Raw genomic sequence first — 24,048 nt, 5'->3', positions numbered from 1 at the left:
TGACTGGTATTTTTTCTTTCCTGGCTTTTTAGGAGTTGTATATTATGGGATGTATGCTGCTACTGCTGGAGTATTATGGTCTGTTGGGGAGCCGCAGGGAGGGGGTGTCACCATGACAACGGGGTTGCTAAGGGGGCTGGGACTGCCAGTGGAAAGGGGAAGGAGTGTGCGTGCAAAGAGCCTGGTGCATGCACGTGTGGTGGTGGTAGTGTACGTGCGTATGTGCGTGCGCTCGCGCGCCTGGTGGAGGGGGGTGGGGGCAGGCAGAGTATTATGGTCTGTCCGTTGCGAGGTAACTATGCAGAGTCCTGTGTGAGTGTGGGAGGGGGGATTATTATGGGATGTCTGCCCCCTTTGTGTGTTTGTGAGGATGTTAGCTAAGCTCTGCTTGTAAGGTTGGGGGAGAGAGAAGAGGGGGACGGAGCAACGTGTTTTGGGCCATTGACGGCTCATTTTTTTAATTTCGCTGATCACTGGTTCAGCCGGAGCTTAATGAATGAACACTAAATGACAACAACTGCCGTGCAAATAGCCTGACTTGTATTAATTCTTGCACCGACAGAGAGCGAGAGAGAGGGAGGGAGCACACCTCGACCCGGGACTATTACACACAGTACAGTAAGTTTCTAATGTGTGAAGGTTGGTTTTCAATGCTTAAACTTTTCTTTGATGCATTGTTTTAACTCGACAGCGAGAATTTGCCGCTCACACTTGAAACAATGATGGATGCCATACTTAACTTAATTCACTCCTGTGTAGAAAAATACCTGCGAATCAACAACACACAATGTCAAAGCGTGGATAATCTAGTTATCCAACTTGTTTGAGCACGCAGGTGGTCAATTACACGCACTGTAAATAATGAGGAATAAAGCAAGGATTAGCTACCAACCAATGCCATTTATTTATATATTTATTTATTTTTTCCAGCACCCTCCACCCCCTCCCTTCCTGGACACCCCCGGTCCATTCTCCAACAGTCCCACGTCATTTTCCCTCCTCCCTCGCCGACCGAGGAGCAAGGTTTAGGAGGGGATTAATTCGACCAGCAAGGAATAAAATAAAAACGCTGGGAAAATGTCGGGCAGCGAGGATGAGAGGGAAGACTTCGGAGCCGTGGAGGAGCACTCACTTCTTCACGGTAAGCTCGCTTCTCTCCCCCTGAAGAAGGTCCATCTCTCTCTGTCACTTGAGCTCGCCGAGGCTAACGTTAGCTTAAAGCTAGCCATGAGTAGTCTGCTCGGGCCGTCCGTCACTCGCCGTCAGTTAGCTAACTTGTCAAGCGAGTGTTGATAGTTTTGCTTTCATTTCTCCAGCCCCTCTCATTCCCCAAACCTCACACGTGTCCTCTCGAGTGCGGGCGTGAACTGTCAAAGTTTCAAACACACAAGTTTCAACCTGTGCTGTTGGGGCATTCACGGCGCGCGCGTGTGTGTGTGCACGGGCATTTTGCTAAGTCGTGCCAGTGCGCGGGCTGCTCCTGTCTTCCACTGGCCTGCAGCACTGCCTCATGTACGCGTGTGCTACACTCTCCTCTCTCGCTAATTAAAAGCGTGTCACCCGCAGGTGAGGACGAGCCGGAGGATGCTGTGTCTGATGTAGACGAGGTACCCAAGTCGAAGAAGAAGAAGAAAGCCAAGAAGAGCAGCCGAGAGAGCAGGAGCAGCAAGAGGCAGAGACCCATCAGAGAGGTTAGTTTGCTGTTTTAGACAAACTTTTCATGTCTGAAGTAAAGGATACTCTGAGATTTGACCAGGTAAACAATTCTCTCTGCAACTGTCAACTCACCACGTGGGGTCACAGCAGGGGGGAGTTCAGTGCCTGCCTATTAGGACACACTTAAGCAATTAGAAGGGACTCCTGTGAGTCAATTAGATCAGTTTAGGAGCCACAGATCTACAGGACTTTCCGAAAACTCCCCTCAGTGATGGATTTTATACAGCCAAATAGTGAGTTGATCCTCACAGTGGATGGTAAATACATTTATAAATCATCATTTCTGTGGATGTATGATTAAATTGCCAATATAAGAGGCTGGGATTACACCCATCTAAATTAGTTAGTTAGTTTTTCACTTGATTGTTTATCCTGTAACATATCTTAATTTGTATTTTGTGTTTTGTGAATATTTTTTTATCCCCAAATTTTGATTACAAGAGCAGCAACATTTCCTGAAATTTGGTCTGCAACTAACAGTTAGATTCATTGTTGATTATATTATACAATACTGTAAGAAGTGGAGAATGCAAGATGACACATTGAAATTGCTGGACTTATCTAACCATCCAATCGTCCTCAAGGCAAACATATTCAGATAACAATGATATCATGTGATACCTTTACATTTACAGACTAAATTGCACCTTATATCTCTCAATTGAACAACATAAAAATGTATACCATTATTTAATCTACTGTTCTTTGTTGTCCTTGTTCTTTCTAGTTGAATATTTGTTATGTTTATGTCTACGTCTATGTACATTGTGAGCGAAGAAAAAGACAAAGTCAAATTCCTTGTATGTGTTCACATACTTGGCCAATAAAGCTGATTTTGATTCTGATTCTGATATAGTGTTGCAACGATAAGTCAGTTTGTCTATCAAAAGAATATTAATCAAAATGAATTTTCATCAGTTCAGACCTCGCACCAGTGCAGCTCCATCAATGACTTCCCCATCTCCCGTGGCATGATTATGACAATGAATAAAATATAAGGGAACAAAATTTAATTTATATAATGTATAAAAGTATATAAGCACCAGTGTCTTCTTGTAATTTGCAAAATTGAACTATGTCTTGCAGGAGTTGCCAGTCAGCTCCCCAGAGCACCTGATTGGAGTCGAAGCAGCAGAGAGAGATGCAGACGAGGGAGGTGTGCGGTCAGAGAGTGAAGGAAGTGATTATGCCCCCGGGAGGAAAAAGAAGAAACGCTCCAGCTCTGTCAAAGATAAGAAGAAAGGAGGTGTGGCAGCAGAGAAAGGAGGCTCATCCAGCTCGAAGAGCAAACGCAAAGATCCAGAACCAGAAGATGACGAGGATGATGATGATGATTGCCAGGTAAAGATTCATTCAGATAGGATAGGATAGTTAGTTGATTATTTCCTTCTTTTTTCATGACAGTCTAATTTCTCCCTCTCGCCCCGCTCAGCCTAAAAGCTCTGCCCAGCTGCTTGAGGCCTGGGGCATGAAAGACATTGACCATGTCTTTACTCAGGAAGACTACAGCTCCCTCACTAACTACAAGGCCTTCAGCCAGTTTGTCAGGTGAGTACACCCATTTTATGTTAACAGTGGATATTATTGCTTTCCTCAACCTTGTTTTTAAGGAACTATTTCTGTGTGAAAATAAAAATAACTATATTTCTTGTAAATATTCTGTCCTTAGGCCTCTAATTGCAGCTAAGAACCCCAAAATTGCAGTGTCCAAGATGATGACGCTAATGATGGCGAAGTGGAGAGAATTCAGCACCAACAACCCTCTGAAGGTATTGCAAATACAAACAAGGTTGGAAGTCTGACCTATAGTGAGTGAGTCATTCAGAATTGTTGTCCCCTTGTGTGTTTGACAGTAGAAAACAGAGTTTTTCACTCTGTGCCGTGTCCCCTTGTAGGGCTGTGCCACTGCCAATGCAGCCCTGGCAGCTGCCAATGTGGCTGCTGCTGTAGAGAACATGGTGGTGGCAGGGACAGACGGCGGGGCAGAGACCGGCGCTTCCGCTTCACCTGCTACCGTTCCTGCTCCAGCCGCTGCTCCTACACCTGCTGCACCCCCACCAGCCCCAGCACCACCGCTACGCAAGGCCAAGACCAAAGAGGGAAAAGGTAAAGTAGGATAAATGCAAAACACGAATATTTTGCTTTGTGTGATAACTATGCATTTGTGTCATGAAAATCTGCTCTTTCAGAATGTTTTAAACGAGTTTAATTGTTGTATAGATTAAATTTTAATCGCTGTTCTTCTCAGGTCCCAACGCTCGAAAGAAGTCCAAGTCTGCGCCCAAACCTCTGCCGAAACCCAAACCTAAGAAGGTGGCTCCACTCAAGATCAAACTGGGTGGCCTCAACAGCAAAAGGAAGCGCTCCTCTGTAATATACTTTCATTTTTTTTTTTTGCTTTCCTCTACCTCTGAGAATTAAAAATGTTTTCAGTCAGAATATTGATAATATTAACCATAATATAACCCAGTGTTTCGCTCATTCTCAACGTCTTGCAGAGTGATGAAGACGAACCCGATGTCGACAGTGACTTCGATGACGGAACTTTCTCTGTGTCAGATGGCTCCAACCGCAGCAGCCGTCCTAAAAAGAAACCCAAGAGTGCAAAGAAAAAGAAGAAAGGTTCATATGGAAACATTACCAAAATATAAAGTCTGTTAGGTTATCTATGCATTAGTGCAGTGCAAGAGGTTTTATTTTGTTTTGTTGAATATGATCGTCATTGTCCACGCCTTCTTTCAGTGGAGACGGAGGACGGCGATGGCTATGAGACAGACCACCAGGACTACTGTGAGGTGTGCCAGCAGGGAGGAGAGATTATTTTGTGTGACACCTGTCCCAGAGCTTATCACATGGTCTGTCTGGACCCTGACATGGAGAAAGCACCTGAGGGCAAGTGGAGCTGCCCACACTGTGTGAGTACCGTGAGCTCTACTCTCTGTGCAGACCATTAAATTCTATGTTAGAGAAGATTTGGCGTGATTCATGGAGTATGAAACCGCAGGGCAAAGATTACACCTGTCTGTAAAATAGTGCTGAAGTGTATTGGTGGAAAGTTGTATTGACAAGAGGGGTGTTAGTTGGAAAATAGACTTTGTTTAAGGAGATTGTAATTTTTTTTTGTGATCTCTTTGTCCTCTGCTGCCCCCCCCACCCTATTGCTCATGTTCTCGTCTATCCTCTCCTATTCCACACCACACGTCTCTTCCCCCCCCCCCATCCCCCATTTCCTCCTCTTGTCCCTCCCCTCCCATTCCCTCCCACTCCCTCCACTATTGCTCCACACGGCTACATGCACACGCACGCAATGCACCCCCGCACCCCCCCTCCTGGTGCTCTTGAAAATAACCCCACACCCCTCCCTTTTTTTCCTTTCACTCTGTTCCGCATACCTTCCCTGCCTGTCTACCCCCCCACCTTCCTCCCCCTCACACACTCACACCACCTCCCTCCGTCTGTAATTCTGCCACCAGGAGAAGGAGGGGATTCAGTGGGAGGCCAGGGATGAGCTCTCTGAGGCCGAAGGGGAAGATGAGGAAGACAGGAGGGATGAAGGGGTGGAGGAAGAAGATGACCACCACATTGAGTTCTGCCGGGTGTGCAAGGATGGAGGGGAGCTGCTATGCTGTGACACTTGCCCCTCCTCCTACCACATCCACTGCCTCAACCCTCCTCTCCCTGAAATCCCCAATGGAGAATGGATCTGCCCCCGCTGCAAGGTGAGTGATGTGCACCGTTGCACACAAGTCTGCGCATGCATGTGCTCATGTGGGTGTGTGTGGGGATGCAGATTCCATCTTGTGCACGCCCACAGTATTTAAGAGAAACCATTGCAGCCTTTTAGTTTTGATCTGCTCGTTTATCATGTCCTACAATTACAACTACATTATTTTTTTTATCAGACAAATATTTTTGCTAATTAAAAAGCATCATCTCCTCAATTAGTTCCTCTCCTTCTTCCTGACAGTGTCCACCGATGAAGGGCAAAGTCCAGAAGGTTTTAACATGGCGATGGGGGGAGCCACCAGCACCAACGCCTGTCCCACGGCCTGCTGACCTCTCTGCTGATGCTCCTGATCCCCCTCCGCTGGCGGGCCGCAGGGAGAGGGAGTTCTTTGTCAAATGGTGCAATATGTCCTACTGGCACTGCTCCTGGGTGCTGGAGCTACAGGTACCAAACACTCTCCAAAACTATATCCACATGTAGTTGAGAATATGGATTTTTCTGTGCACTTCCCTCACATAGACTTACACAAACCTAATGGTCCTTTCTTTATCTCCCTGCTGCTCTTCCTCAGCTGGAACTGAACTGCCAGGTGATGTTCCGCAACTACCAGAGAAAGACTGACATGGACGAACCGCCGCCTGTGGATTTTGGCGGTGAGGGTGATGAAAACAAAAGCACCAAGAGGAAGAATAAGGATCCTCTCTTTATCCACATGGAGGAGGAGTTTTACCGTTATGGAGTTAAGATGGAGTGGCTGATGATCCATCGCATCCTCAACCACAGGTAGGAGAAGTATAATCTCATTAGAAATACACATTTCATCTTTAAAAAGTAGCCTACTAGTAGATTTTGTTTGCTCTGAAGATGTGTTACCAGACTGAAATTTTAGCCTTCAAGGTGTTTATTCTGTTTAGATGTGAATTCTGTAGTTTCTGCCTTAGCCTTACAATGTCTAAGAAAAATGTGTTAGAATGAAGACAAACTTTTTCTTATTATTATCTATACATGTTCACATCTGGGGAGCTAAGTAATCTTGCTTTATTCTAACTCCATCTTTCCTGTCTATTTTTTTTCTTTTTATGTCAGTGTTGATAAAAAGAACAACGTGCATTATTTAATCAAATGGAGAGATCTGGCTTATGACCAGTCAACCTGGGAGAACGAAGAGATGGACATTCCAGAGTTTGACACCTACAAACAGACGTATTGGAATCACAGGTAAGGAGAGATTTACAAAAGTCCAGATAATTATTCTTTTGTGGTATGGGCTGAAACTATCTTTTATCTCACATACTGTCATTGTATTTCAGGGAGTTGATGGTGGGTGATGAGGGCAGACCTGGTAAGAAAATAAAGAAGGCAGTGAAAGTGAAGAAGGCAGAGCGACCACCTGCAAATCCAGTTGTAGATGTAAGTATTTTGAAACGTTAATGGTTTATTTATGATAACAGGAAGCATCACAGTCAAGCACTTTCACTTGGCAGAATAAAAGAAGCTTGAATCAGGGTGGATGTCAAATTGATATTCTTCTGTCTTCCTTCCAGCCCACCATGAAGTTTGATCGGCAGCCTGACTACCTGGACAGCACAGGAGGCACTCTGCATCCTTACCAGCTGGAGGGGTTGAACTGGCTGAGGTTTTCTTGGGCTCAGGCCACAGACACAATCCTGGCTGATGAGATGGGTTTAGGCAAGACTGTGCAGACGGCTGTCTTCCTCTACTCATTGTACAAGGAGGTAAGAATTATTATCTTCAAATAAGCATTTTCTCCGTAATTTATACGTTTAAAGATTACTTTAAGCCTACTTATGCAAACATATTAAATATGACATGTATTTTCTGGAAGTTCCTGATGCAATTTTGTCCAATCTGTCCTCCCCTGTCAATCCATGTTAGTGGGTGGGTTTTCAGATGTGTGACACACAGTAACTCTGTCCAATAAAGGGGATGAGCTCCAAGTAATGAACTCTATCCTAAAGGCAGGGCAAGACAATTACAATTGTTTACATATTTTGAATTTTTTGCTGAATAAACTGCGGCTGTTGCTCAGGAGGTAGTCTGGGCCAGCACCTGTAAAGCTCTTTGGATAAATGCAGCTATATAAATAACCGCCTCACATGACTTTTTATTTCACTCTTACAGGGTCACTCCAAGGGTCCATTCCTGGTTAGTGCCCCCCTGTCCACCATCATTAACTGGGAGAGAGAGTTTGAGATGTGGGCCCCTGACATGTACGTGGTGACCTACGTAGGGGACAAAGACAGCAGGGCTGTCATCAGGGAGAACGAGTTCTCCTTTGAGGGAAATGCCATCAGAGGTGGGAAAAAAGCATCCAAGATGAAGGTAAGGAAGAAGTAGAGAAAAGAGCAAGAGTGTTGATTAAATTATTCAAGCTCTTTTAGAGGAAAAATTGTTGAAAAGCATAGTCGGTGATCTGTAAACTAACGCTTTATTTTTTTCAGTATAGAATTGATAGCTACATTTCTGATGAATTACATAAAATTTCAACAAACAATTTTAGTTTGTGGTGCTCTGTTAACAGTGGAAACAATTCCTTGCAGCCCTAGTAATAGTTTTTGCTTTACTAATGTCCTCTTTCTCTGTGCTTTACAGAAAGACTCAACAGTCAAGTTCCACGTCCTGCTGACATCCTATGAGTTGATTACCATTGACCAGGCTGTGCTGGGCTCCATCGAGTGGGCCTGTCTGGTTGTTGACGAGGCTCACAGGCTCAAAAACAACCAGTCCAAGGTGAGAACATGTAGTACTTTAGTAGACATGTTTGTTTGGATGCAGCATCTAATCTGCAAAGTAACTAAAGTCATCAAATAAATGTAGTGTAAAAATAGGGTAAAAGGCAGGTGATGGAAAGTCAAACCACCTCAAAATTGTATGCAAGTACAGTACCTGAGTAAATGTATTTAGTTACATTCAATCTCTGGCTATAATGCTAACTGTTCTGTGCTGTCATGTTTTTGTAAGGTGCCTCTCCTTTCTCCCTGCCTGTTATTAGTTCTTCCGAGTGTTGAACAACTACCCGCTGCAACACAAGCTGCTGCTCACTGGCACTCCTCTTCAGAACAACCTGGAGGAGCTCTTCCATTTGCTGAACTTCCTGACCCCAGAAAGATTCAAGTTAGTAGCCCCATATGCGACTATATTGCGGATGCAATGAAAACACCCACGCTTCCCCTATGTTTATGTATTTTTCCTTTTCCATTTTTTCTCTCTGCAGCAACCTGGAAGGATTTCTGGAGGAGTTTGCAGACATTGCCAAAGAGGACCAGATCAAGAAGCTCCATGACATGCTGGGACCACACATGCTCAGGAGGCTGAAGGCTGATGTTTTCAAACACATGCCTTCAAAGACTGAGCTCATTGTTAGAGTGGAGCTGAGCCCCATGCAGAAGTAAGCCAAGAGACTGTGTGTAGAAATATAGCTATAGTTGTTAATGTATGCACCCATGAAAGTTAAAGAAGGCTACATATTGAAAATTATTGGTGTTTTCCCACTGGCACTTTTGGCTGCACCGAGGCAAACCAAGCCACAATGATTTGCATTTCCATTACCAGCTTTGTACTTACTGCGCCAGTTGAACCGAGCCACACCTGGGATTGACCTACCCTGTAGTAGGGCCTCCAGGCTGTCCGCAGAGATGTCCACAGGGGTCGTGTTAAGTTACTGCTGTTAAAAATCCTACCATTTCCTGATATTGCCGATTCATCATAAAAGCTTTTAAATAATGAGACAATGGAGGAGTTTTATTGTAAAGAATTTGTAGGAAATTAAACTTGTTTGCCACTGAATTAGTGGAGATTTATTGCACGTTTTTCGGTAGTGCTGCAGGGAGGAAGAGTGTTTACAGCCGATCCCCTGACCACTACACAACCCAAGCACGTCATCAGTTAAAGACACACCTTCAAGTAGGGAGCCCTGTTCTAATGAAAATACAAATCCCAGGCTGATGAGACGAGTGAAACCAAGTAGAGCCAGGCTGACAGATCTAACAGAAAAACACCATATGGGTTGGCATTATTAATTTTTAAAATGTCTGGATCGTGTAGGATTTAAAGTTTTCTTTTCTCATTATTTTTTGACATTGTATCTTTGTTCTAACCCAGGAAATACTACAAGTTCATCCTGACTCGTAACTTTGAGGCCCTGAACACTCGTGGAGGAGGAAACCAAGTCTCTCTGCTAAACGTGGTGATGGACCTGAAAAAATGCTGCAATCATCCCTACCTCTTTCCTGCAGCTGCCACAGTAAGATTTAAGTCTTTTTCACACAATTATATAGAAACAAATAGTTTCTTGTGTTCTGTTATCACACTGAACTAAGTGTGCATATTGAAAAAGTTTTAATGCAGTCATATTCAGAATGTTTCTCTTGATTGTAGGAAGCGCCGAAACTTCCAAATGGCATGTATGAGGGCAATGCTCTGACCAAGTCTTCGGGAAAACTGACACTGCTGCAGAAGATGATGAGGAAGCTGAAGGAAGGGGGCCACAGGGTTCTGGTCTTCTCGCAGATGACCAAAATGCTTGACCTTCTGGAGGACTTCCTGGAGAATGAAGGATACAAATATGAGAGAATTGATGGAGGAGTCACTGGCAATTTGAGACAGGAAGCCATTGATCGCTTTAATGGTGAGACATAGACGTAGACTGTTTGTGGAGCCTAAATCAGCTGTTATGGTGTCCTGTCAGTGTTCTGACTTTTTGTCTCCTTTTCAGCTCCCGGTGCTCCTCAGTTTGCTTTCCTCCTCTCTACCAGAGCTGGCGGTTTGGGCATCAATCTCGCCTCCGCTGACACCGTCATCATCTACGACTCTGACTGGAACCCCCACAATGACATCCAAGTATATAAGCTCTACATCTCACATCCACGGCAGTATGTTTTTTTTTTTTCATTATAGTATGATATTTTGATGTTTGTTTCTTGGTTGTTCTTTCTAGGCGTTCAGCAGAGCTCACAGAATCGGCCAGAACAGGAAAGTGATGATTTATCGCTTCGTTACCAAAGCCTCTGTGGAGGAGAGGATCACACAGGTCTGTGAGACGGAACACTGCAAGAGATAACACACAGACCATGACAGGATTCTGTGATCAACTGCTCACCAGTCGTTTGTCTTCCCTTTACCAGGTGGCGAAGAAGAAGATGATGCTGACCCATCTGGTGGTGCGTCCTGGTCTCGGCTCCAAGACTGGCTCCATGTCCAAACAGGAGCTTGATGACATCCTCAAGTTTGGAACTGAAGAGCTGTTCAAGGATGAACTTGGAGAAGGTGAGTCAACTTTAACCACATGAACCTTTTCTTAATCATTTGTTTTTAATGTTTATCTGCATTTTGTTGTCTATGACAGTAACCTGAATATCTTCAAACTCAGACAAAAATAAATTTGAGGATGTCACCTTTGGGCTGTGGAGAATTTTTTTTTCATTTTCTGGGATATTATGGATCAACCCACTAATTGAATTGATCAAAAAATGTTTGACAGCTTGATAATGAAAATAGTCGTTGGTTTATAATATGAATATCCTTTATTGCTTGTTTTAAAACATTATGATCTAGTGTCACATCAGTCTTAATCCATAGCTTGCGCCAGCCTATTGGTGAAAGTCAGGAATTACGTTTCATTGTTTGCTTATTTTTCTGAAAAAAGAAAAGAGAAGCCATTAGTGTAAATCTGTTATTGTTGTCTGAAAACCTAAATTGGATAGGTTTTTAATAATGTGAATGTACTTTACTGCACATTGTTATGCTTATGTTTGGGAGAGAAGCAGCACTCTAACACTAGTTTGATATTATAGTTTGATTTGAGAGATTGTGGCTGAACACGGGGAGTGACTGAGGGGGAAAGATCATTTCATCACTGGAACATCTGATGTCTGATTTCTTCTTCCTTTATTTATATTTCACTTATTGTTCTTTTAGGGGACAACAAGGAGGATGACAGCAGTGTGATCCACTACGATGACCATGCCATTGACCGTTTGCTTGACAGGAACCAGGATGCCACAGATGACACTGAACTCCAGAGCATGAACGAGTACCTCAGCTCGTTTAAAGTGGCCCAGTATGTGGTCAAAGATGAAGACGACGAGGTATGGCTTCCCTAGAAAATATCTGTGTGAGAATATGTTGTTGTACTTGTTGATTGTATTTTTTCAGCTTTTTTATAACCAGGAACAACATGTTTGAAAATGTTTGAAATGATTCATGTTAGCCTTTAGTGCAGCGTCAGACACAGACCAAACTTTGACCTATATCTAGCTTTTGTGTGCACTCTCAATATGTACATCATATTAATCGCTCTTGGCCTTTTTTTGAGGAGGAGGAGGTGGAGAGGGAGGTGATCAAGCAGGAGGAAAGTGTTGATCCTGATTACTGGGAGAAACTTCTCCGTCACCACTATGAGCAGCAGCAAGAGGATCTCGCCCGAAATCTGGGCAAAGGCAAACGAACTCGAAAGCCGGTCAACTACAATGACGGCTCTCAGGAGGAACGAGGTATTAGACAGGGTACAGAACAATATATAAAGCAACCTCTTCTTGTGTGTGCCTGCTGTGCAGTGCTGTTGTGTTTGTGTGGTGTTTGTTGGTGTAAAATCTTAGGAGAGCCACTTAGTGCATGGCATGAAGTTTTGTTTTGTGCCTTATGAGAGGGCAATTTAGATTTACTTTCTTTCTCAGACCATGTATTTTTAACAGCGTGAATCGAGGCAGTCGCAGAAAGGAACATTAAAAAGTTGTCTGGGTAAATTTTGTTAAATAGTATCTCTTCAGAATCTCTTCAGAGCTAATAAAAGAAGAACTGCCTCGATTTCTCCTTGGTGCGGTTATCCAGCTGACTTTGTAATCTTGCTTTATGAGATAGGTGCACACTAAATATCATGAGTAAGAATCACTGAACTAGTGAGTTTAATTAATTTAAAATTGTATTAATATAATCCAAACCAATTACAGAAAATGACCCCAAAGAGACTGTTAGTATAGCACAACTGTTGGACTTGCCTGTTTGATTGTTGGAATCAAAAACAAGGATCAGCATCAGACCAAAAGTAGATACAGTTTTACTGATTCACTTGCAAATAGGCAAGGCCACCTTGTATCACATTACATACATCAGGTCAACTCACTTAACAGGGCTTGACAGGGTAATAGAAAGACCAAAAAGGTGAAATATTTTATATACATATAGTTTTTAAAGTGCAAAGGTTGATGCAAGCAATACAATAAAAAAGTAAAATAAAATAAAAAGATTAAAGATAAAAAAAAATTAAATGAAGACTAAAAGCAGAGATGACAAGGTTTTAGCTATTACTGCGTAAGAAATGTAGCCTTGACTTGAATAATTGTCAGAGTTTTCAGGGCTTGTCTAATATCAGCTGGCAGCTTATTTCAAGTCTGCATTGGATGATAACAAATTGCTGCATCATCATGTTTTGTGTTTATTCGTCTTGGGACAACCGGTGGATGTCCTCAGGATTATCAGAGGTTGATATGCTGCAGGAACATCGGACATGTATTGGTTGCACCATATTAAACTCGATGTTTGTTAAATGACAACAAAAGGCATAATGACATACAATTTGACTGTAGGGGACAGTTTTGTTTGCCTAAAAATAATCAGCGATTGCATTTGTAATCGTCACCACATCTGTATGGATAAATATATTTCTATTAATCTATTAAATTAAAATGTATAATGATTCAACAGTATTGCACAAAAGAAGCAATACAGCTACATGTTTATATTTTCTCATAAAATAGAGCAATGAAGCCTAAAAATGTAAGATTTTACTGGTAAAAATCTAAATGAAATAAAACAGTATTAGACATTGTCTTTCCCTCCTCATCTCCCTTCGGTTTGCTTTATACAGTCTTATTTGAGCAAAGTGAATACAAGATTACAAAGGCAGCAGCAGCAGCAGACTTTTAAAAAGATATTTACCAAAAAAATGTAATTTAAAGAATTTTTATGCACATAGAGTAAATCATCAGCACTGAATGTTATGTGTGTTGAATGTTGTGACTTGAATTTGTTTTCATGTTGTGGTTTATTTTATGTATCGTGTAGTGCAAACAAAAAATCACTTGGGCTTAATCCAAAGCAGACAAACCACATGTGTAATTGTAATTATACACATTTAGGATAAGTTCTGCCTTTCTAGTCTAAAGTTAAATGATAAAACGATTCCCTTGTGGATTTGGAAATATTTACTAAAGCTGTTCTGCAGCAGTGGCACCCCCTGCCGGCAAAACGCCTGAATGACAGTAATTTGATGGGGCTGCATCTCTATGAGCAGTTTGGATGTTGCCATGGATCAATATTTTCATTTTCTCCCACCTCATTGTTTCTGTCTTTGTTTACTTCAGACTGGCAGGAGGATCAGTCTGATAACCAGTCTGACTACTCGGTGGCTTCGGAGGAGGGCGATGAGGACTTTGATGAACGGAGTGAAGGTAAAGCTCAGCAGTTTCATCACTTCTGTTCAGAGAAGCGTGAGTGTGCCGGAGTGTGATTGCAACCAAATTCCAAGTTACTATGTTAACATACTGACATTACATTGAAGTTGGTCATAAAGATGTACCAGAGTTTAAGATCTTAAGAGACTTTCCCGTTAATAAGGAACCTCTCCTGTCCTAGTACTTTCATCCACTAACGTCTTTCAAACCACCCCTGCAGATGTGTATTCAGATTCAGACGACAGCTATGATATCCTCATTGACAACCTCAACAACAACTCAGGGAAAAACACTTGTATCTGCGTGGTCTGTGTTGGGCGTACAAAGGCAAAAGAAGAGAGAAAGAAAAAGAGAAGGGAAGAAAAAAGAAGGAAAAAAGCAAAAAAACAGGAGAAGAGAAGAAGGAAACAGGCAAAGAAAATTCAAATGAATGGTTTCTCGGCCAGCTGAAGTGTCCACTTGCACTTTAAAGAGATCGTTTGTGTTCACATCAACAACTGTTCATTAAGTTGTTATAAAATGCTCTTATAGTTTTCTATTCAGATTTATTTTCAAACAAAATGTTCCCTTTTTATATTTATACAGTTTCTATAAGTTGATATAAAACAATTTACATGTTTTGTTTTGATTGTATTAAATTATGGCTCTGTTACTTCACTTTCATTAAATGAAGTATAACAAGTTAATGCTTTCAGTTGTTAATGTTCTGAAAGCTTTATGCTTCAAGAAGAAGCATTTAATGTAGAAGTGCCAAGAGATTGTGAGGAGGGAGAGCTTCAGCAGGATCAGAGTGTGCCGTGACGAGCCGTAAGTGGAACATCCTCACTGAGCACTGTAGGACATTAAGAACACACATGACGATACAAAATCGAGTTTGATTTTAATTTAGAATTTTCATGGTTTCAGTGAAACGTTGCTGCCTTGAATATGTATGTGCGACAGACTTAACAGTGTCATTTTGTTTTCAGCTAATGCCCGCAGACCAAACCGTAAAGGGCTGAGGAACGATCGGGACAAACCTCTGCCTCCACTGCTGGCCAGAGTGGGCGGGAATATCGAAGTGAGTTCCTACAGATAAAAAAAGGCTTAACACAAAAAGCAAAATGAGGATGAAGGCCTCAAAGTGACCTTGAATAATCTTTATGTCACCTGACCTTCTGTTATTTCCTTTAAGCATTTGCAAACATCTTGAGCATTTAAAAAAAAAAAAAAAAAATATTTTACCTGTCAGGTTTTGGGCTTCAATGCACGACAGAGGAAGGCTTTCTTGAATGCAGTGATGCGTTATGGGATGCCCCCCCAGGATGCTTTCACCAACCAGTGGCTGGTCAGGGACCTCCGAGGGAAGTCTGAGAAAGAGTTCAAGTGAGTCTCAAACTGACTTTTTTCTGCTCACTTGGATATTAAACTACAATACTTTTGGTATTGTTACACAAACTGAGTCTAGAGCACAAAGTACTGAAAACTGTCCAGTACTAAAATTAAAGCCGGTCAGAATCGTAACCTTTCTACTAGGGATGCTCGATATCGGCTTTTCTGACGATATCCGATATTCCGATATTGTCCAACTCTTAATTTCCGATACCGATATCACCCGATACATGCAGTCTTTTTACAACAAAACTGTTAGGTAACAACATAACATATCTCCTATTGTGGAATTAACACATTATGCCTAATTATATTGTGATGCATACATAAATGCAACATGGCTTTCCAAATGTAAACACTGTGCAAGAGTGAAGTACAGCCTTTTTCAACACAGAGTCCTCATCTAGCCATTGTGCAGTCAAACTCAACATGCTAACCTGGTTAACGCTTGAAGATGCTTATCTGTAGTGAAGCTAATGCATACGGCACCAGAGGTTAGCTTCTCGACATGGCTGTAAACAATAATGTACAATTCGGGTAAGCACTGGTCTGAGATATACTTGCGACTGGGCATAATGTGGCTCCAGGAACTCCACAAGTTTGGAGAATCCGGTGTCTTGAATGATAGAAAAAGGCTGGTTATCCAGTGCAATACACTCCAGTTGACTCTTTAAGCGACAACTGTGAGGTTTTTTTCGGTGTTTCGTTACGTCTTTTCATCACTTTGCTGCACAAATGTAGCGTGTAACTCTGCATGATTCTTCTTGAGGTGGGTGATCAAATCTACTTGTAGGTGACACTTGGAAATAGTTCCAAACCACAGACGTCTCATGCACCGGGCAGCCACGGTTAGCAACCCACGAGTGTAGCATCTGTTGTTGTTGTTATACGTCATCAACTGCACGCCTGTCAACGTCCCATGCTGCGTTCATGCAGGCTCGGAAATGCTGAAGCCTACAGAACAAACATCGGTTACCAAAAACCCGATACCGATAATTCCCGATATTACATTTTTAAGTCAATATCGGCCGATATTATCGGAGGGCCGATATTATCGGACATCCCTACTTTCTACCTAATCTTCAAATGCCATGTTCCTGGTTTTAAACTTCAATTTGCTTGTTACTGCAATTTTACTTGGGCAACATTTAAGTCAATAATTAAAATAATTATTAGTGACAGCCTGAGCTCTATGTAGTGTTACAGCTCACTCTGCTCTCTCAGCACTCATGAATCATGAATCATTTTGTTTGATTGCAGTTTATTTTCTTTGTACTTTTCTGTCAAACCTGGGTCCAGCACACAGATTTTGACATTTTACAAATATATTCATGGTTACATCCCTCCACCTTCTTCTTCATATTCCCAGGGCCTATGTGTCGCTCTTCATGCGTCACCTCTGTGAGCCGGGGGCTGATGGAGCTGAAACTTTTGCGGATGGTGTCCCACGTGAGGGTCTGTCCCGGCAACACGTGCTCACCCGTATTGGTGTGATGTCGCTCATAAGGAAAAAGGTATGGTTTACCCTGAAATATGTTGAGATAATAAAAGTATTTAAACACTGAGCTGTCGACTGATGGGTTGACATGTTGATGAAAAGGTGCAGGAGTTTGAACACGTGAACGGTCAATGGTCGATGCCCTGGATGGCTGAGCTGGAGGAGAACAAAAGAGCTGCTGCTCTGGCTGCAGGTGAAGACCCAAAGACTCCTTCTACTGGGACACCTGCTGACACTCAGCCCAACACTCCTATCCCAGGTAAACACACACACAAACAGTCTTGATTATTAATACAACATGTTAAATTTCCTTTGAGTTTTTTCAACGTGGAGACGATCACTACAGTAAGATAATTTCATTTCAGCCTCATGGTTCACATACTGTAGTTAGAAAGATAAACTTCTGTTGCCATGACAACCATCACAGACACAAAAAATATATACTGTATGTTGTAACACTCCCCTTGTGGGGATCCTTTAACAAATGACATGCATTTCCTTTTCCTCTTTGCCTTAACCTCAGCACCACATGCTTTACCTCTAACCTTTACGTTTTTTGTGTTGCTCTGAACCATATTCAGTTATCATTTTGTCTCAGCTCAGTCCCAAATAAAAGTATATCTTGACTGTCGACTCACTCCCTGATCAAAAAATAAACATACATTTTTGGCCTATTCAACCATTAAGCCTCAAAGCTGTAATTATTTATTGAGTGACAGCTCCAACAGAGATGAGATATAAATACTCACTTTGCAGTGTGTTCTGTTTTGTTAGAAGATTTGTCTAAATCAGACGACAAGGAAGAAATGAAGAAGGAGGGTGAGGATGGCAAAGGAGCCAAGAAGGGAGATGATCCAGAGGTAATTCTGCTTTTATATCCAGGTCACCTGTTTTTGTTGTCAGTACAGTGTAATCAGTTTTGAGCAGTGACATTATACTTGCATTTGCAGTTTTTTCTAATCTGAAAGTGGCTACCCCTTCTCTCCTTTTAGATTATTGAAATCCCGGATGAGTCAGAAAAATCCCCTGTCCTTGAAAAGAAAGAAGGAGAGGTAGACTCCATTGCAGCAAAGGAGGAGAAAGAGAAGGAGACAGGAAATGGAGATGAAGGCAAGGAGAAGGAGGCTGAAGACGCAAGCAAGGAGAAAGAAGAGAAGGAAAAGACTCCAGAGACGGACAGGGACAGTCCTGTTGAGGTGAAGGGCGAAGGTTTGGAGACTAAGACGGAATCAGAAGAGGACAAGGTTAAAGGTGAGCCAGGTGTTCAAATTGTTTTTACTGTGTCTTGCGTCCTTTGTTTTCCGTCTTTCTGACAGTTCTTCTCTTTCTTTCAGCTGAGGAGCGAAAAGATGAGAAGATGGACACCAGCTCACCAACAGAAGAAAAGAGAGGTGCATGCATGTCACCACGCTTACACACACACTTTGCATTGAAAGAAAATGTAAAAGTTAATAGTACTGAATTAGAATTCATGAGGTCTTAACTTTTCATCTTATTTGATTTATCTTTTAATTTTAATTACTCTTTATAAGAATGAGTCAAGCCGTTCTGCATCAAATTCTACTTGTCTGATGTTACTAATCTATAGATATAATAATGTCTTATAATTTAACTTACCTGTTGGCAAAATGTTAGAGAAACCTAATGCACTCTAAAAAACATATTTCTACGTGAAACCTGCCCCTCAAGATCACTTGACCTTACTTACTTACCTTTTTTACCTGCTGTGCTTGAATAAGAATGATTTGTTCAAAAATCAGCCTATAATTTGGTTAAAAATGACCTTGAAATGTCTTAAAAAACATATAATTTAGGTGTCCATAGAGATCCTGTAGAAACATACTCACCAGATGTCAATAATTGAATTCCACCCATGTGCCCTAAATTAGTCTTAAACTTTACTGCTGACATGTTTGTGTTGTTTCCTCACAGAGCAAAAAGAGGAAAAGGACGGTGTGAAAACAGACGAATCTAACAAACTGCAGAACGGAGAGAACACCAAAGAAGGAGCAACAGCTGCGCCGGTGGTTAACGTCAGTGAAGAGAAGAAAAAAGCCACCAAGCAGAGGTTCATGTTCAACATTGCTGACGGAGGATTCACAGGTGGACACACACACACACTTGCACACACACTTTTTTGTCCTCTCTCTTTCTCTTCTCTTTTTTTCTATTTAGTTTCTGTCGTTTGACCTTTCTGTCGTCCTCTCCAGAGCTTCACTCTTTATGGCAGAATGAAGAGAGGGCAGCCACCGTTACCAAGAAGACCTTTGAGATTTGGCACCGTCGCCATGACTACTGGCTGCTGGCTGGCATCATACAGTATCCTTTCAAACGGGCACACAGATCCTGTTAAACTCTCATGTGTCATTGATATCTTCCCATCACATTAGAAATGAAATTATTAGTTGACTAATTAATTTTATGGAGGGGATAATTAATTAGTCTGATTTATTTAAAGGACCACAAGTTTAGGAATATTTGTAGTGCACACATTGATTTGCCCTCGTCCCTAAATGTAAATGTATCCACAAGCAATAATCAGCATTTATTGCTGTTAAAACTTAAGAAAAAAATAGGTGTATTATAAGCCTTACAGGACCCTCATGAAACCATTTTGTTGTTACACTTGACCCTGCGTCTCTCAGACATGGCTACGCTCGGTGGCAGGATGTGCAGAATGATGTGAGGTTTGCCATCCTCAACGAGCCCTTCAAAGGGGAGATGAGCAGAGGAAACTTCCTGGAGATCAAGAACAAGTTTCTGGCCCGCAGGTTCAAGGTGAACTGAGTGCACTGACTGTTATCACGTTAATTCACTGTCTTGTGTTTCTGTCAAATCTCACTGATCATGTTGTTTTTGTTTGTTTCCTGTATAGTTACTGGAACAGGCGTTGGTGATTGAGGAGCAGTTGCGTAGGGCAGCTTACCTTAACATGACGGAGGACCCGGCCCACCCCTCCATGGCCCTCAACACTCGCTTCAGTGAGGTAGAGTGTCTCGCAGAGTCCCACCAGCACCTCAGCAAGGAGTCCATGTCTGGAAACAAGCCTGCCAATGCAGTTCTGCATAAAGGTAAAACATGAAGGTTCTCATTAACCTGGAAATGTATAAATTGATCAACAAGGAAAATAGTTTTAATAATTCTAAATTGTAATCCCACAGTAATTTTCCTTTATCTTGAATTGAACAGTCTGTTGCGTCGCATGCAACAGTTTCCATTCCTGTAACACTTCTGAATAAGAAGTTGTTGTGTTTGTGTGTGTGCTGTCATGATGGTATCAGCAATACGGAAAATGGAGCTACTATGTAAACACAAGTATTTGAATTTGTGGCCCTAATGATAGCTGCCAATTTAGCCAGCAACAGATGTCATGTGTAACACTGTGTTTAAAATACAACAGCTCTGATGTTTGAACAAAGACCACTTTTCATTACCTCTTCAGAAAATAAACACTACACCCACCCGGTCGTCACCTTTGGGTATTGTAGAGATGACTGCTCGCACAGTGAGAAAGTAGGCAATTAATGATTATTTCATTACTGGTTATTTCAATCATTTAATCTATAAAATGTCAAAATATTTTGTACAACATTATAAAACTGAGAAAAGCACACCTAAGAAGCTTGAACCATCAATATTGGCAAATTTGCTTGATAAATCACTTAAACCCCTTATTGTTTAATAGTTAAACACAAAAGTATCTGCAGATTGATAACTCCTTGGCAAAGTAATAACAAGGGAAGATGCAGAGGGGAAGCACAAGGGCAGATTATCTGCATAAAGCACCTTCATTTGTGACTCAGGATTAAAAGAAGTTTAGGTGATTAAAATCCATCAGAAAATCTACAGTCACACTGCTCAAAATCTATTAAAGAAGATGAAAATTGATTAAAAGGGATGAAGAGTGTCATCAAGTTGTCGTAGATGCACAATGACAGTAAAATGTCTGAAAAAATGCTGGTTGTTAGCAACTTTGTGGATTGCTGTGTGGCTGTAAGTCTGCTCGCTACGTTAGCTTAGACAGTTCATGTTTACAACCCTGCCAATGACATTTCCTGTCCGTCCTGCATTTTGTTGCACCACTTGTGTAAATTCTGTCAGATAGAATCCAGTCTGACTGCAGTTTAACAGTAAAATGTGGTCATTTTTAAATCTTGAAGTTCCCTAGACTCAAAAGTTAACAAAACTAAAACAGTCCTGCATTTACATTATCATTGTGGTGCTCATAGCTGATTTAAGTGTTGTATTTCCAGTTCTCAAACAGCTCGAGGAACTTCTGAGTGACATGAAGGCGGACGTCACGCGTCTCCCGGCAACCATCGCCAGGATACCCCCTGTCGCTGTGCGGCTGCAAATGTCAGAGAGGAACATCCTCAGCCGACTGGCCAGCCGGGGCCCCGAGGTCACTGCTCAGAACCAATCACAGACCTCACAGCAGATGCAGGTGCAGCGCTGACCAATCAGCTCACACGTTTCACTCTCACTGACTGAGGCCAGTTGCTGTCACCTCACCGCCATGTAGCAGACGTCCTCCCCCTCAACCACCATGTACAGCACAGTCAGGTTAGTCCTCCTCGTTCTGCACCCACAACCCATCTCTGGACTCAGAAGAGCGTCAGCTGTGCTGCTGGATGTGAAAAGACTGAACTGTAGATGTAGGATCGGAGCGAATGGAAGAATCACTACTTTCTGTGGCAGACTAGAGACAAGTCTTTCTTCTCCACCGGGATTCAGATTCAACTCCTGTAACCTGAGCACTGTCGGACTGCGGGAAGCCCCCCTGACCTGTCCTGCTCTGTCTTTACAGCAGGGTCAAATGTGTGTTTGTAACTATATGTAACATGAAGCTAAAGATGTTAGACAGGAGAAGAAGCAGCATGTTTTGGAGTATACTGGTGCTTTGTAGTAATTTTTTGGATTATTAAAGAATTCAAGGGATTTTATTGTGCTCATTTTCACCTTTAGAAAATTGTGAATTTTTGTTTTAAAAAGTCATTCAACTCTGGTGTCCTCACATGTATGTGTGTGTAGAGAGGATGAATGTTTCCTGTACGTATGTATAAAATAGGGCATAATAACGTGCACCTCTACTGCAGAATACTGACACTGAGAGACTGTTACTGTCACTTTTCTATCAGTCAGTCAGGTCTGTTACCTCCTCCTGCGTCCTTACCCTCTATCCCAAACCTCCACCTCTCTCGCCAGGTGTCCCGATCCAGGATCAGCTCTCTGTGCTCAAACCTAAACAAGCACCTCAACATTCCTAACAGCATCACAGATTCGCCCCCCTGGAAACTCACCTGCGTCTGCCTGAAATACGGACATATAGTAGCTCCACAGCTTCTAGGTACTTGGCATGGTTCTGAGAACGATGGCAATCTTTAAGTTAATTTAATTTCGTACTGTCCGTTGTTATGTTGTTTTACATTAAATTCAATATTATTATTATGGTTACCACCTTGTTGTTTTTATCATTGCTGTTCGTTTTTATGGACTACAATAAAAAGTCAACAGTTTTTTCATGTTCTTTGGCAGTTTCTTAAAGAAATACTTACATAATCGACCAATACCCGATTTTCTTTTTTGTGCAGGTGCCGATACATTAGGGAAAAATAAATTCTGATATTGATATAAGGGCTGATATATGTAATCTGAAATTTATATTGTGTGACAGAGATATGTAGTCAAAGCTGGAAATATCGGAATAAAATTAAATAATGATCAATATTTTCCGAAATAACATCAGTGCACCCTGACAGCAAATGTCACGAGGAATGTAATAATTAGAAATGAACTAATGACCTAATGATCTATTTCTGCATTATTTTTGTAAAACAATCCAAAGTTTCAATATCGGTGCAAGTAGGGCAACATAAACACCAGTACCAGTATATGTGTGATATGCCTTTATCAGCTGATGAAGTCAGCAGGATACAAATATTTTTTTTTATATTTCAACAGTTGGACTGATTGTTGTGAAATTTTCGACAGATCCTGAGAGGGTTAATCCTCAAATTTTTGCGCTTGTGCCACCCCGACTCAGACATTTGCTGCACAATCTGGACAAAAATATCATATTGCCATTATTTTAATAAATATGCTTCACAGTTAGTAGGAAAGATAATTTTACATGGCAAATCTAAATGTTAATTTATTGAGGTCTGCACCACACATGGCTAAGACGTCTCTGCAGCACCACTATACTAAATCTGAATGCTGATGTCTTTTTTTTTAATTTCTTTTTTTAACATTGCAATAAAATGTGTTAGTTTATTACCAAATATTTGCCAATCTGATAACATTCTCATAAGCCTCCGCTGAGCTTTATGGTAAAATGCAAATTAGCAAATGTTAGTATGCTGTCATGCAAAACTAAGATGGTAAACTTTATACCTGCTAAACATTAGCATGTCATACTGCTGTTATGCCTAAATACAATCTCATAGATCTGATAATACGAACACAATCTCCTCTCGGATTTGATTAATTGCGGGGAAATGTTACTGAACTGACTGTTGGGCCATCACGTCTGGGCACGGATTCTTCAGGTGTCTTGGACTCAACAGCAGAGATGAACACCGCTCTTCCTCATTTGATGTTTTAATGATGTTAGTAAAAAACTAAATCTCTCACGTAGAATTCAAAGTCGTACTTAAACTCATCAAACCTTTCAGTGACCCCTGAATGTTTTTGTTCATGTTCAGTTGATCATCCTTGCTTACGTTAGAAATAATGCTGTGGCTGCTTGAGGGAAGTCTAACTGTTCAAATGAACAGCATCAAGAGCGGGACATACTTTGCATACATGCCTCAAAGACCAGGCTGAATTTACATGAAGGCAAATGTTGATTTTCAGGGGAGATGGAAAAGCAGCAGAGCCTTTACACATGGAAGAGGTCCTGAGAGGAGGAGCAGGGGAAGCAGGGGAAGCAGGGGTCAGGAACAGGCAGATTTTCTCCAATAGATAGTTGGCCAATTAAGAAAATTAGAGTAAATTACAGGGTGGGGGGATTGGCTGGTCTGGTAATGAGGCTTGATATGTTATCATGAGAGAGAGTTGGAGGCTAAACATGAGTGAGGTCGGGCACAAGTGAACCCAGGAAGTAAGAACAAGGGAAGCTAACGTGGACCGGAGAAACGCAGTAGCTGCCTTCAGTGCAAGCTGACGGTTTCTGTGAGTTGTGCTGAGCATCATCAGAGACAACAGCACAGAGAGAGGCTGGATTCAACCCGTCACTTCCTGGTACAGAAGAGCCCGGACTGCCA

At 41.8% G+C, this 24,048-nt stretch overlaps 1 protein-coding gene across 6 annotated transcripts; it reads left to right on the top strand.

Moving 5' to 3' along the window:
- The first annotated feature begins 303 nt into the window (after positions 1-303).
- Positions 304-22,299, top strand: chd4b (chromodomain helicase DNA binding protein 4b). 6 transcript variants are annotated; one of them, XM_030393517.1, is made up of 40 exons: positions 304-618; positions 931-1,141; positions 1,567-1,691; positions 2,803-3,057; positions 3,149-3,264; positions 3,386-3,485; positions 3,612-3,822; positions 3,965-4,086; positions 4,215-4,338; positions 4,459-4,631; positions 5,190-5,435; positions 5,684-5,887; positions 6,015-6,226; positions 6,530-6,661; positions 6,754-6,853; positions 6,988-7,179; positions 7,586-7,786; positions 8,057-8,194; positions 8,457-8,578; positions 8,679-8,852; positions 9,566-9,707; positions 9,842-10,091; positions 10,179-10,303; positions 10,401-10,493; positions 10,588-10,729; positions 11,381-11,550; positions 11,778-11,967; positions 13,825-13,911; positions 14,883-14,974; positions 15,146-15,279; positions 16,655-16,799; positions 16,886-17,042; positions 17,558-17,643; positions 17,776-18,034; positions 18,118-18,174; positions 18,716-18,886; positions 18,994-19,102; positions 19,429-19,561; positions 19,659-19,854; positions 20,226-21,011. In XM_030393517.1, exons 2-40 carry the CDS (start codon positions 1,078-1,080, stop codon positions 20,306-20,308), a joined length of 5,832 nt encoding a protein of 1,943 aa, XP_030249377.1. In that variant the 5' UTR covers positions 304-618; positions 931-1,077; the 3' UTR covers positions 20,309-21,011. The 6 variants fall into 6 exon arrangements, with proteins under 6 accessions (XP_030249377.1, XP_030249373.1, XP_030249372.1 ...); XM_030393513.1 differs by lacking the exon at positions 20,226-21,011 and adding an exon at positions 21,037-22,299 and having other exon boundaries at positions 305-618; positions 11,778-11,955; XM_030393512.1 differs by lacking the exon at positions 20,226-21,011 and adding an exon at positions 21,037-22,299 and having other exon boundaries at positions 305-618; positions 17,561-17,643.
- The last annotated feature ends 1,749 nt before the right edge of the window (positions 22,300-24,048 follow it).

This window comes from Sparus aurata, chromosome 17 (genome assembly GCF_900880675.1).
Source record: "Sparus aurata chromosome 17, fSpaAur1.1, whole genome shotgun sequence".
In the NCBI taxonomy this organism is placed as follows: Eukaryota; Metazoa; Chordata; class Actinopteri; order Spariformes; family Sparidae; genus Sparus; species Sparus aurata.
This window is presented reverse-complemented; position numbering and strand designations above follow the sequence as displayed.